The sequence below is a fragment of the Penaeus vannamei genome, chromosome 24 (genome assembly GCF_042767895.1).
Source record: "Penaeus vannamei isolate JL-2024 chromosome 24, ASM4276789v1, whole genome shotgun sequence".
NCBI lineage: Eukaryota > Metazoa > Arthropoda > Malacostraca > Decapoda > Penaeidae > Penaeus > Penaeus vannamei.
The window spans coordinates 20,099,310-20,115,109 of NC_091572.1; the positions used below are offsets into that span (position 1 = coordinate 20,099,310).

Consider the following 15,800-nt stretch of genomic DNA (forward strand, 5'->3'; position numbering starts at 1 on the left):
CTAAATACAGCCTATATGACCATCCCGACCTTACACCTCAAAATGTGTTCCATGGTGGAACCTTGAGTGTACAAAAGCACTTCGTCTGAAGCGCGCAGCTTGGAATAGCTACCGACACAAGAGAGGCACCCCCAGTCAACTAACAGCCTTCATATCTTTTAAAAAAGCATCAGCCCATCTTCGCCGTGCAATTCGTAACTCCATGACAAACAGCTGGCAAAACTATGTATCCTCCATAACATCCTCCAAACCAATCTCTGCAGTCTGGCGGCGGATCCATAAGTTATCCGGAAAACATCCTCCTCATCCTGCCCCCGTCCTCCATATTCATAATAACCTCATCTCTGACCCTCTTCAAGTAGCTACTGAACTTGGTGCCTTTTTTAGCCAAGTCAGTAGTGGCTCTCATCTTTCTCCTCATTTCTCTTCCTTAAAATCAGACAAAGAGCGCACTCCTATCTCCTTCTCCCTATCATCTACAGAACCTTATAATGCACCCTTTTCTTCTTCTGAGATCTATAATGCACTTCAGTCATGCCGCAACACCCATGAAGGACCAGACGGTATACATTACCGTATGCTAAGACACCTTTCTCCTACTTCCTTATCCTTCCTTCTATCAATATTCAATAACATATGGACGACTGGAAACTTTCCTCCCCACTGGAGAGAAGCCATAGTATTACCTTTCCTGAAACTTACCGCCCCATAGCCCTAACAAGCTGCCTATGTAAATTAATGGAACGAATGATAAATTTCAGATTGATATGGTACCTAGAATACCACCAAATCATATCACCAAACCAATTCGGATTTCGTCGAGGCAAAAGCACAGCTAACCCACTGGCATATGCAGAAACACTAATCACTTCAGCATTTGCATGCCGTGAGTCAGTATTAGCTGTCTTTTTCGATCTCGAAAAAGCATATGATACTACTTGGCGGCACCATATACTACAACAGCTATGTTTCCACGGAATACGTGGAAGCATGGGTGTTTTTCTAAAATCCTTCCTCTCTGACCGCACCTTCCATGTCAGATTTGCCTCTTCCACTTCCCCCTCCTTTCCTCAGTTAGAAGATGTCCCACAAGGCAGTGTACTGAGCACCACACTGTTCCTCATAGCTGTAAACGGATTAATATCCGCTTTACCACCAAAAATCCGTTCATCACTATGTAGATGATCTAGCCATCTTCGACTCCGACCGTTCCATAAAAGTTCTCTATTAACTTATCCACTCGTCAATAACATCAATCTCTTCCTGGGCTACCAACCATGGCTTTCGTTTCTCTACTTCTAAAACCTTCTCCATCCTTTTCTCTCGTTCACGTATAGCCTCCCAACCTCCACTCCTCCTTTATGATACCCCTATCCAAATCACGATCTTCCGGCAAGTTTCTTGGAGTTATTTTCGACTCAAAGGCATCTTGGCGGGATCATATCCTTTCTATTAAAGAAAAAGCTTGCCATCGCCTCCGACTACTACAAACCCTCTCCCACCTATCCTGGGAATCAGACCGCAAAACACTCCTTCATACCATATTACTCTAATCCTCTCCACCCTTGACTATAGTTGCCATATATATTCTTCAGCCTCTGCCTTTCTTCTCTCTCTCCTCGATCCTATCCACCATTGCGGTCTCCGCTTAGCCCTAGGAGCTTTCCAATCCTCTCCAGTTGAGAGCCTATATGTTGAATCAGGACTACCATCCCTCTGTAGACGACGCGCTCTTCTGTCCCTAAGAAATTATGCTCGCTTCCACCAATTTTCACTCTCCAAACTAACTGTCCCTCAACCTCTTCTTCGCATCTTATCTTCCTCTCCACGACTACCTGTCCCTTTCGCTGTTCGTATGGACACTTCTCTCCCATTCATCCTTTCCTCATCTCCAAATTCTTCCTCTTTCTACCCAAATTTTCCCTCCCTGGCTAGTACCAGTCTCTTGTAATTGCTCCTCTATTTTCCCTGATCTACCAAAGTCAAACATTCCACCTTCTATCCTTCTCACACATTTCCTTGCTCATATCTCTAGTCACTCCTCTAGCACTCATATCTATACTGACGGGTCTAAATCCAACTCAGGTGCTGGTTTTGCCATAGTCTTTCCCTCTCAGACATACAGCTTTCCTCTTCCACCTGAATCAAGCGTCCTTACAACAGAACTATATGCTATCCTCTTTGCTCTACAACGCATATCTTCCATCTCTTCCTCATCCTTCACCATCTTCACTGACTCACGGAACTCAATATCATTCATACAATCCATACACCCTACCAATCCTATAGCCCAAAAAATACACGACCAGCTATTCTATCTGTCTACACAAGAGAAAACAGTGAATTTTTGCTGGATACCCAGCCATGTCGGGATTCCCAGCAACGAAAAAGCAGATAACTTAGCACGATCTGCTGCCCTGCCCTCAAGTCACCAAGCCCGTTTTTCACACATTCCAGCCACCGACTACTACCCTCACTTCAAAACTTTTCTTTACAACCGATGGCAATCCTTCTGGTCACATCTGTGTACCAACAAACTCCAAACCATAAAACCCTCAATCTCCCCTTGGTCAGCTCCATAGCTCCGTACCATCAAAACAGACGTTGGGAAACTGCCCTTGCCCGCCTACAAATAGGCCACACCAGAATCACTCATTCATACCTCATGTCACATCCCTCTAACCTACCTCTATGCCCTTCATCCTTCTCTCTGTCCCACATATCCTAATATCCTGTCCTCGCTTTACCGAAGCCCATATCCTTACTTTTCCTCACATATCCTATCTTCCCCGACCCCCAACCTGTCAGACATCCTTACAGAATCCCCCACCTTTTTTATTGATAATTTATTCTCCTTCCTCAGATGCATAAATATCCTTCATTTGATCTTGTCACCCATCTTCCTTAACCCTTCCTCTTCTCATCAATACCTATCCTACTCCCATCTACCATCTCCTCCTACTCCTTTAAATACTATACTATCATACAATAAATGACCATCGAAACTTAACATTTTAATTGTAATAAAGAATTTAAAAACCCTCCCAACACAATACAATACCATAGTGCTATATGACCTTTGATGTCTAGCACATCTATTTTCTTGTCATTATTACTTACTTACTTGTTGAGGAATATGCATATTAGGCTAAAGGATGAAACTTTTCAATTCCTTTCCACCCAAGTCTGACCCCATGCTAATGTACGCATACCAGCATTCTACCACTGAGATATGCAACACTTGACAATTTCCTCAAACACATGATCTGCAGCAATTAACAATGCCTAATTCTATATGGCCATACACTGATTCCTTTCTTATTTCTGGTCTTGATCTTTTTTCAAGTTTGTTTATTATCAGTGTAAATATTGGACACAATTCAGAAATATTGTAATTGCTAGACAATCCTATCTGAGGTAGGACTTGCAACTGTAAAATTGGAATTGATAATGTACTGAAATTATTAAATTGGAAAACAGACTTTCTTAATTAAAAGTGACATCAGTGTGATCAAGAAGAAAATCCAATCTGGTGTATAAAGATACTAATCATATACATGTAACTTGCCGCTGGGGATGGCATGTGCATACATGCCCAGTGTGTTTAATTTAGTAATTGCTTTTACCTATGGCTCCATAAGTACTAAGTCACCAATGAGCCAATTATAAGAACTACCTGTCTCGCTTGTTTATCCTTTCCCTGGATTTAAAATAATATTTTATAGTACTTAATACTGCTGTTAGTAATGTCAATAAAAATATAATTATAATGTTTATAACACAAGTAACATCAGTATTTAAAAGCATTTTCTCGCTATGTCACACAATGCATAGCATCACAGGTGATTTGGTATCGCTTCTATAGTTGTTAGTAACACTACATGAAGTTATATGTAGTTTTACGAATCTAATAAATCAAAAACAATTTTCTTCAATATTTTATTATCAACCAGCTTCCTGAAGACAGCAAATCCTATAATTAGTTATAGGCAGCTCTGCAGTTCTTAATAAATTAATTACTTTTCAAAAGAAAAGAAAAAAAATAAGAGAGATCATCCATTACACATGTTTACTCCTTCATAGAAAAAATAAGTTACTGTGTTCTATCTCCTCTGTGACCCAAGAGTTGACCTAAGTTCACAAAAAAAGAAAAAAAGGAAAAAAAAAAAGTTTTCAAAAGGAAAAAGTATGACATCCTTGTCATTGTCAAGCCTGTGTCTTTTCTTGTCGTTGCTGCTGTTTTCTCCTATTCTGGACAGGTACAGAGTTCGTCAAAGTACACTTTCAGTATACACAGTCATGAAAGAAATAAAAGACATTCATATACACAGAGAAGCAGTGACTGTAATCATTACTAAACCCATTCACTGTTACAGTCCAATGCAAACATATACACGCTGTAATAATGGCTCAATTGTGTGTACCAGTTGGCGTTATTCACTTGAACTGAAACATACATTTTGATACTTCATTCAATTCATTGTTCTTACTGTCTCCTACTTCTTTCACTTGTAATCAAGTGTTTGTGTCACTTCTATTACACAATCATCTACACCAACTCATGCATGTGACCAGCAGAAGTAATGGTAAAGCAAATTTCATAAATTTAAATTTATTATATAACTAATAATAATAATAATAATAATAGTAACACTAACAACAGCAATTACAACAATAATAATACCTAATTTTGTCATGCACAAGGAGCCATAAAGCAACCATTATATTTGCACTGGATATGGTGCTAACTGAAACCTTGTAAATCAACATCCCAGATAATTCTGCTGTAATCTAATCCCTTATCATGATTACCACTATTGGTCAGTACTATTATCATTATCATTATTAATATTATTTTTTCATATTTTCATTATTCTCATTATCATTACTAAATTTACCAACATAACCATCATTATCATTACTTCAAAAAACAACAAAATAAATAAAAGAATGCAATATCATTGTTCTGAATTATCTGAGACAAGTACTTGAGCCTACAAGAATGTAGATCAAAGGATGGTACGACAAGTCAATAGAGTGAACCAATAGATGGAACATGAGATCATACACAGCTCTTAACGCGCACAGACCATACTATAACGCCATTTACCCTAAGCTGTTCAACATGAACAAACCAGATTTAAGAGTTACAAAACATGCACAAGTACACAAGATTTATGATTATGCTCGACTGGCACACAACTTTCTCTCTTATCCTTCTTACATATTACAGTTAGCTAAAACTTAAATTCTGCATTTGTGGTAAGTGAATACAAAAGAACCCTCTTTAAGTTTCCAACTTTTATGAATACTGCCTTTTTTTTACATACATTAAGCTTGACTGTCATTCAATGGAAACAAAGATGAATTTGCTCTTTCAAAAAACAAAATTAATGTTTGAAATCAAATTCATTATAATTTTCAGGAAATGAGAATACATTTTATACTGCAGTGTGTATAACAAGTTTAACTTTTTTATGTAAGGAATGGAAGAATTTAGAAATGTTGAAGTGGGGCTGTATTGTCCACTAAAGAAAAAAAAATCAGTAACTGTTGTTCAAAAAGTTCATATTTATGTTGTTGCCTTTTAATTACACTCCTTTCTTTTTCCTTTCTTTTCTTCTTTTTCTTTGGGGGGGGGGGGGCAGGGTGATATTTGTGTGACTCTCATAGTATATACAAAATATAGATTAAGTTTCTCAAAAATCTTGGTCGTGCCTATCAGATGCATTATATGCCAATCTATGGAACAATATGATCCCTTCTTTTGTGCAAGTGAATCAGAGGGAGATTTTTATGCATGTTTCAAAAAAATTAAATTGTTGCAAGTGAGAACAAATGATAAAAGAAAAATCTGTCATTTAACACCAACTTTATCACACTCAGGACTTTCAGCTGAAAACTCTGATAGAAAAAAAATCATGATAAAAAAATAAATAATCAACACCAACAACATTTGAATAAATAATAAGTGACGCACAGCATCATCACTACCCTTAATGTAAATGCACCAACCTCTAAGAAAAGCATTTGTTTACAAATCAAATACAAGTAAGAAAGTCACATTGGAAATATTTACAAGTTGTGCTAACTGAACCGTTATAAATATCAACTACCATTGTGCAAGAAACAAACATCACTTCAACACACACATCAGAATCATAGAACACACAAATGACGGCATAACTTATGACACTTTGAGTTAAAACAGCTATTTTGGAAATGTATAATCTAACCTCCTGAGTACACAGTTAAATTACACATTCCTCACAATACTCGAGTTGCAGCTCCACCTTGTCAACTTCTAGCCCATTCTCAAGACATGCTGAAGGATAACTCTGAGTGGTCCTGAGGCCTACCAAACCCTCACTTAGTTGTTCATTCCCATGGTTTGTGCTCTCAAGGAATAAATCCTCTGAACACCCTTAACTATTTTATCATGAACTGGAAAAAACATCACTCTAGAATGATTTCTCTTCCCTTTACATTTATGGCAGCTGCTTTATGCTACATTATGGTTTTATTTGAACGGTTTTTACCAATTAAATTATAGTAATTACTTTGAAGCGTGTCCAGGTGATTTTTAGATAGAAATCTATCTGCTTTACCCTTATAGCATGATTTTACAGATGTTACAGACAGACATTGACAATACTTTTCCCCCTTAAACAGGCTGCCATTTTTATAACATCAATTCAGCTTTAACACACATTTTATTGGCTCTTAACATGGTGAGGTACATCTGTCTACACTAAATAACATCGCTTTCAATTTACCAAAATAAGGGCAACATCATGCCCACAAAAAACTAGTGTTCTTAAGTCTTTGGTTAAGACCAAATCTTCCAACGCATTTTGGAAGAGTTAAACATATAATATATACAATAACACAGTGAGTTTTTCTAACAAATAAAATACAACATCACAACCAAAGGAACAAAGATATGTCTACTCTATGAGATGCATCCACTAACACAAAGAATTACTTTCACTTACACGTGCAGCGCTAATGGTAAACATTATGGCCAACGAGGCACCTAAATGTTCATCCTGCAAGCTAAACCACAGAATGTGCTCTGAGAGAGCTTTGTTGTACTGAAACTTTTTTCATGATGATTTCTGGAAACATTTTTTATACTTTATATATATTTTTTTATTTTTTGGTTGTATTTGTTTTGTTTAAGTAACACCCATCATGCTCATCTTTCAAAACATTGACATTAGTTTATCGTGACATATTCCAAGTCTGCTGTCTTCTGAGCAACCATCAAAATGCAACTTTCAAACTGGCTCCTGACTGAAAAGAAAATTGTTTAAACAAATAGAAAAAAAATAAAATAAAATAAACATTGTATATCAAATGACATCAAGAACATTGGTTTCCACATTTTTATTGAAAAGAAATTAATCACGGCAAGTTCAGGGAAATCCTGAATGCAACGCCCTGGCACTGGATATTACAGGTCTAAATATCTGCTTGCTTGTTTTCCACTGGCAGTGAATGTGTATCACAAGAATGGGGATGCTTATAGCACCTGTTTCACTATCATCATATTCACAAGCTAATATACACCACAAAGCACTCATCCATATTTGTCTGGATCTTTCTATTGAAGTTAAGTTGGTTTAAACTGGCTGTGTTACCCCCAGCTGGAATAAGAAGGTGAGAATCAACAGGTAAGCAAGGCCTTACGACATTGGCCATACACCTAAATTTTGATTTGTGCCTGCTAAAGACCCTCTGATCGAAGCCTACTGCTCTGTATTCAATCCAGCCCAGACTGTCTAAAGCTGCTACATGAAGTTGAGATAAGGTCATGTGACAAGCCTGTAGAATTTGAGAAATTTTGCAGCATCCTAAACATGCTGTCTCATCTGCTGTGTTTCTGTTGTCTTTGGCAAAAAACACCTCCAAAGGGTCTACCCATTAACAACTGTAATGATGCAAATGTCTGTAGAAGATTCTATTCCATACAGAGCAATAATTTATTTACCATGGTATTTACTGCAGCAGGAGTATGATAATGCATTTGTAAAGCATTCTACCCATTTCTGAATGATTTTATAAAGCACTAGGTACATCCTATTGTTGTAAGATGATGTGTATATATATCCACATTAAAAAGCACAATAACCAAGCCAAAAACCAATGTAAAGCTTTGATGTAAGAAATCTTCAATACAGAGTTTGATTATTCAATTTTTGGAACATTTTGTAGTAGACATTTCTAATGCCTTCCTTTGCCATGAGCACCAATTGGTGACCGAACTAGCAGCGTCAATATGCGTAGGCAAACAGCGAATACACTCCTCAGCGGGCAGTGGCAGTGGTCAGCAGCAGGTGGGAGAACAGTGTAGACATGACTAGGCCAGGCTGCTCCTCATGGCTTAAACTGTGTTCACTCCATTGTCCGGAGCACCTGTTAACTTATTGACAATGTAGAATTTGTGCTTGTTGCCCACCAGTCCTCGCAGCACAGCAATGTTCTCCACGAGGAAGTTGAAGGGCATGGTAATGAGGGCCCCTATCATGCACATGGCCATCCTCATCCAACCGACGCGGTCCACACGGAACGACTTAATCACACCAAATATGTACATATAAAAGTTGACACCCCCTACAAATGCTGCAACCAAGTTGAGGAGGCCAGGCACAGGCACAGGGAAGATGGTGCTTAAAACGACCGATGACAAGGCCAGTGGCATGGTAACCCAAGAGTAGAGGGAGACAGCTAACAACCACTTTGTGCTAATCTGTTGGGAGTGATGTAAAAGGAAAAATTATCAACACCATGGATTGTGACAACTGCAACATGTAAATTTATAGATTCTCAAAATATATATATACATTTACATACATTTCTAAAAACGACTATGTTCAAAGTATATTCAAACTCAAAAGCAATTTTTCAGGGCCAATATTTTTTACATATTGCTTCATTCAACTTATGTATATCTTATATTTCTTTTTGCCTTTTGCAGTCAATGTTGTAACATAATCCAAGGACATACATACCTGTAAATGATTAGACATTAAAAATGCAATGAATGTTGAATGAAAGATATGGAAATGAAAAGAAAATAATAATAATGATGGAAGAACCAGGAAAAAAAAGAATGAAGTGATAGAGAAAACAGAAAAATAAAATAAAACTCACAGGGATATGAGGGCTGTGGACCACTAATAGGATCCCTTGTAGCCATCTCTTGCGTTGCTGCAAAAAGTCATAAATGGTGAAAGGAGACTTTTCCCACATCTCCCCCTCAATAAAGTCGAAGGAGTAGCCTTCTTTGAAGGCCACCATTCCGAAATAATTGTCCTCAGCCACGCTTCCATCTGGACCATGGTCAAAGGTTACACGTCTCTCTGCACCAGTCTGGGGAAGGAGAGGCAAGATCAGATTGACATGGTAGTGTATGTTAGGAGTTTATCTGGGCTGTTTTTCCCTACGTCTTAGAGGTACCACAGAATGTTATTGGATGTAAATTGGCAAATGAAGTTTATAACCCAGTATCCTTTATGTGACCATGTCTCTCCACTGGAACATATGTTAAATAATGTTTATATCAAGAGAGACAGAGAAAATATATATATAGACATATATTCATACATAGGATCTGTAGAAGTCCTATGGGTCCTATTGATGTGCTGGGCATTTGCTACATTTTCCATATTTCCCAGCCTATCAGATCTCACTATACTGGTATTTGGTTACTCTTGCCAATGCTAATATCACTGCTTTCTCCACTGTTTGACCTACTGCTGCCTGTTCATACCACAGGATGGGTCTTAACCTATTTTCTCATTCAAAGAGAAGGGCAGCTAAGGGTCAAATAGAGGAATTTTGTCTTGGGATCTAGAATCTTACACATAAATATTTGTAATTATATGACTTCAATAATATGTATTGATCATCATTTTAGAATACAAATCCTTAGTAGTAGTGGAATTTCTACTGTGATATTGCCATAATTTTGCCCACGTTGTACATTACATCACAACTGAACAAGGCACAATCTCCCACAACATTGCCTCTTTCATCACTCCCTCATTACTGTTTCATCCCAAAGTTGAGTGAAGGAATCACAGCTAGGGAACATTCAATGTGGGTATGTAAGGCTGTCCATAGAATCTTGAGTCATATAACTAAGAATCTAAATCCCTTGTGATTACCCCTTAATGATAATGCACAAACATTTATCAAATGATGAAGGGGGCTTGCCTCTAGTGAGTGGGTATAGCAGCAGAACAGAGCCCATTCAACTCCTCAAATGTTATCTCACACATCTTATCATGATATTGAAAAAGAACAGGAAATCTGATGTAAACAGAATGCAGCTCACCTGAGTAACAACATAAGATCCCTTCCATCCAAAGAGTGGTTTATGAAACACTTTGAACTGGAACCGCAACTTGCCCATATCATCTGACACGCGAAAGCTGTCAGCCAAAGTTGTGAACCAGTTCTGAATGTTCTCATTTGCATAAGTTATTAAGCCCTGTTGAAGAAATACAAACTTAAATTTCTGAACAAATGTTTTAACAAGTTAATGTAATAATGATGAACTTGCAACTCAGTATTCAGATAAATTTTCATTATAAAAATCTGTTTATTCAAAGCTTACCTGACCAAACTGATGTCGGCCCTCAATAACAAAGTTGAGAATGCCCCTAATGGCAGCATCTGTAACTAGAGTCTCCTCATCGAGGTGAACTATCCAGTCAGTATCTGCTAGGACATTAACATCCTCTTCTAAGCAGTACTGCAGAGCTCGGGCTTTAAACAATGCTCCACTCTTTGGGCGATAGCTAGACGGTACAACAACCTGAAATACAGAAAAAAATGTTAAATTTGTACCATTTCAAGTACTGTCTTAAATTAGCAGACTTTGCTTTAAAGTTTGTGTAAACTTCACAGTGTCACTTTCTTTTTAATACTGAACAACAAAGCTTATATATTTATGACCATTGCAAATTAGTTCTACAGGCAATTTTAACTATCACAAACAAACTTTCTGCACAAAGGCTCATCCTGCTACTACTACATAATCTCCTTGCCCATTTGAATTCTTTCTAAAATATCTTTTCCTCTCTCCCCAAAAATCTGCAAAACCAACAGAACTCACCTGTCTAATTCTCTGATTTTCAGGCAGATCTATCGTCTTATCTGTTACGACTTCAATCATAAACTTCTCCAGGCCAACACGCAGGCATGTCGTCAGGTTGCGGTTGACATTCTGCCTGACAAGGTCTGGGTAATCTCCCCGGGTCACAACTCTTAGGCACAGAAACGGCGCCAAAAGAGGAGAACCCTTAAGCTTTGAGCGCTCAGGGAAGGCATTGAAACAGATCAAGCCCAAGAGGTTAAATAATGCCTGTAAAAATAGATTGTAACTGGTGAGTGTGTGCTACTAATTATAACACGTCACTGAGAGTAAGGATATACATTTTAGTAAGACTTGAATATGAGTAATAAAAGAAAAGGAACATTAATAACAGGAACTTAAATTGTGATGACAGTTAAACGATAACAATATTTGTGATAACTTACACAAGAAACAAAATTACTAATGATAAAAGAAATAATATTAATTTGAACTGAATTATAAAAACAATAACTACTTTAAAAGTTAATGCAAATCAATATTTTTGGCAAGTATATAAGAAAATTAAAATCTTACTCTCATTATTTCTCATATCGAGAAAAAAATAAAGCTGAAATCACAGTAGACTTTGAAACTATATTGCCCTGCTTTTTCAGTACACATGTAAGACTGGTAGAAAAATCCACAACACAAACTAGATTTATCTTTGTTTGTGCACTGTCTGTTTTTCTACTATAGTATCAATAAGGTAATGTTTTACCACTCAACATGTGAGTATAAATAATACTTTTAATTTACTCCAACAAAATATATCATTCTCAAAAATATAAAAATATTTACCTAATCTATCAAATCTACCTAAAACAACAATCTGTATACCAACAGTCCACCTAACTTGAACTTAATTAGGTCCTTATATGAGAATATTTATCATATGTAAATTACCACCCCTTTGCTGAAAATTAAATTTCCTCACCTGAATAAAACAAAGAATCCAAAATAATTCAAAGTGATTCTATTATGTACATTAACCAAACAAGAAATGGCTTGGCATGGCAGGCACCAAATTTTAGAAGAAACAAAAAAAAAAAAAAAATTACTATCTTGGTGGCTCATGAATTCAATTTTAGTGTTTAGTCTAAAAGGTGAAAAAATAATTATGAGTAATACAGAGCATTGATGTACAAAGGAAGGGTATATGTCACATACCCATAAAATCCACGTTTGTATAAAACTTATTAGAGAATTAGAGTGTAATGGATGACAATAATTCAATAAAAACTACAGCAAAGGAAATCTAAGATAACTAATCGCAGCCACCAAAAACAAACACCAGTGCTTATTCATACAAACATATTCTAAAAATCTACTAGATTTAAATAGTATACCAAATTATGCTTGATAAATATAAGTTTTTTTTAGAGTCTGTATTAACAATCATACATGTACACATACATATTTACACTTCAGTAGACCTACGTATCCATGCTAATGAATATACTAAAGCATCTATAAAACTCAATTCTATACAACAAACACACTTATCAACTTTTACGTGGCCAAATACACATACAAATCAAATAATTAAATTTTGTACACAACACAGTTCCTTGTCATAATAAATCTCAGTAAATTACAAAACCATTTGCAGCTATTTTTAATTGCTGTACTACTACTACCTTATCTTCATCCTTCTACAGGGCATATTTGATTTGTTCTTTAGCTATCAGCCACTCCCCCCATTGCTCTGATGTCATCATCCATGATAGTAATGTAACATTATCTCCATCCATCAAAAGTATTATTACAAAATAAGCTAAGGATCACTTGCACTTAAAATAACACCCAAAATTAAAATAAAAAAAGTTTTCTTTTCATTTTCCTTTCATCATGACATGAAAAGCATGGAAATAAATGGCAAACAAAATGCAAAATGTATAAAAAACAAAAAAAGCTTAATATAAGGTTATCAGTAAAATGAAATTATCATTACTGCTTGACAATTTTTTTTTAACTATTACACCAACACCACCACCAATTTGAAATGCATTTCATATCATGAAATTATCATAAAATCCCAATTTCACCCTGTCTTTCACCAGCCAATTACGATTCCAAAAACATACACAAACACAAAATAAATATCTTCAATACAACAAAAAACAACAGTGGTCTAACCTGGGGTAGTGCAAGTAATGGCAAAAGTCGAGTAACTTGGAAGAGTAGTGTGACTAGAGGAGGGTACGACGCAGACGCAGGAGGGTCTCCCCACAGCCCTAGAGCCCCAACTTCGAACAAAATGACGATTGTGATAAAGAGACACACATGGGCCACATGCTTGGTAGTGTGCAGTGTCTCGGAGAAGGCCAGGCTCAGCCGACTCACAGCCATGATGCCTGGAAAAGAATTATATTTGTGAAAAACAATTGCCTGAGATTGAAACAAGAAACATATGGTCAGTGCAATAACCACAACATATAAGTGTAGTACAATATTCTTTTAGTGTTGAATATGACATTTAATAACCTTATTGCACTTGCTCTTTCAAGATCTAATACCATTATCAAAAAGTGCAAAACTGATTACAGCAGTTGCACAGTACTTTAAAAAGAATAATTGGACAAAAGGACAGTCATATATATTAAATAAAGAAACAAAATTACCTAAAACCTTTTTCTTTCTTTATCTTAATATTCAAAATACATAACTCACTATTTCAAACCTTTTCTAAAATATCTTCTAGGATTTGGAATTGCAGTACTTGATCTCTTGCTGGTTGTGAGAACTGCATCTTGAACAGTCTGACTCATATTCAGTACCAATAAAACTGTTAATACTGAATTAAAAAGGGCAATCTGAGTAAAGTCTATACAACTGACAAATCTGTATATTTAACAGGTACACTTTTTTCTGTTTTGTTTATTTGCCAAACTGGTGACCCTTTTCAATAGACAGAAAACATTTTGGAGAACATCAAATAATATTTTCCACACATCAGCAACAGTCTTGACTATTTTCTATTCATAAATATATGTGCACATCTTCTAGAGGTTGCAAATCTCTTACAAAACTATTAGTAAATCCATAGTACGTCCATATAACAGTCTCTTAACAATAAACTACACTCTCTCACTCATACACAGAAAACACACACACACTTAGCAGTGCCACCAAGGAACTGTGAAAGGTATGTACGAGTTGCTGCCGTTAGAGGTGCTTCAAGCTCACTACTGATAAGCCTGACTTTATCTCCTATCAGGATATCTAGCCTTCTCTGTTATCAAGGTTCAGCTGTTTCAAATGAAGGCATTCTATTTCAAAACTTCTCTTCATGGGAGTATCAAGTTGGTTTCTGCTTTCCATGAACAATCAAATAGCGATGGTTGTATCACAGAAGCAAAACTGGTAATTGAAATCCTTAAGGAATTTCTATGAATTGCATGTATTCCTACTTACTTTTTTCTTTATTTCTTTGACTTCTTTTACTAATAAACTACTACTGCTAAACCACTAACTACTACAAAGCTACTTCTGGTGCTACTACCGCTAATATAATGATAATAATGATAACTATCCATAATAATCATAATGGTAAAATAAAATAACTAACTATAATAATAATAATAATAATAATAATAATAATAATAATAATAATAATAATAATAATAATAATAATAATAATAATAATAATAATAATAATAATAATAATAATAACAATAACAATAACAATAACAATAACAATAACAATAACAATAACAATAACAATAACAATAACAATAACAATAACAATAACAATAACAATAACAATAACAACAACAACAACAACAACAACAAAACAACAACAGCAGTAGTTAATAATTTAAAAAAAAAAAAAAAAAAAAAAAAAAAAAAAAAAAAAAAAAAAAAATAATAATAATAATAATAATAATAATAATAATAATAATAATAATAATAATAATAATAATAATAATAATAATAATAATAATAATAATAATAATAATAGTTAATAATAAAAATAATAATAGTTAATAATAAAAATAATAATAATAATAACAACAATAACAGTAACAACAATAATAACAGCAAAAATCATAACATTAACCATAACAATAATCATAATCATAGCCATAACCATAACCATAACAATAACACTAGTAATAGTAATAATAATAATAACAAGAATAAGAACAAGAATAAGAATAAAAAAATAATGATAAAAAATTTGATGATCATGATCAAAACAATATTAATAACAACAACAAAACAACAATAATAATAATAATAATACCATTATTATCATTATTGTTATTGTTATCATTATTGTCATTATTATCAACTAATAATAACAATAATATTAACAATAATAACAACTACAACAAAAACAACTAAAACAACAATAATAATGATAATAATAATACTAACAGTAACAATAATGAAAATAATAATAATGATAACAATTATAATGATAATAATAATATTAATAATAATAACAATAACAATAATAATAATAACTAAAAATAATAATAATAACAATAATAATAACAATAACAATAATAATAATAATAACAATAATAATAACAATAACAACAACAATAACAATGATGATGACAATTATGAAGGCAGTACTATACCACAAAATATAACGGGTGAAACAAATGATTATTACCGATTATTATTCAAGTGAACATTAAGCAAG

At 34.8% G+C, this 15,800-nt stretch overlaps 1 protein-coding gene across 6 annotated transcripts in view; it reads right to left on the minus strand.

The window, feature by feature from the left end:
* Positions 1–3,925: 3,925 nt before the first annotated feature.
* egh (beta-1,4-mannosyltransferase egh) overlaps positions 3,926–15,800 on the minus strand; it is a 119,308-nt gene continuing 107,433 nt past the window's right edge. For 5 of the 6 annotated variants that reach the window (XM_070138442.1, XM_070138443.1, XM_070138445.1 and 2 more), the window contains 6 exons: positions 13,283–13,500; positions 11,126–11,374; positions 10,625–10,825; positions 10,343–10,498; positions 9,157–9,375; positions 3,926–8,752 (listed from right to left, as the gene is read on the minus strand). In XM_070138442.1, the coding sequence (XP_069994543.1) occupies positions 8,387–8,752; positions 9,157–9,375; positions 10,343–10,498; positions 10,625–10,825; positions 11,126–11,374; positions 13,283–13,495 (1,404 nt within the window). In that variant the 5' untranslated portion in view covers positions 13,496–13,500 and the 3' untranslated portion in view covers positions 3,926–8,386. Of the gene's footprint in view, positions 8,753–9,156; positions 9,376–10,342; positions 10,499–10,624; positions 10,826–11,125; positions 11,375–13,282; positions 13,501–13,826; positions 13,941–15,800 lie in introns of all 6 variants that reach the window. The other variant, XM_070138441.1, reaches the window with a different exon arrangement.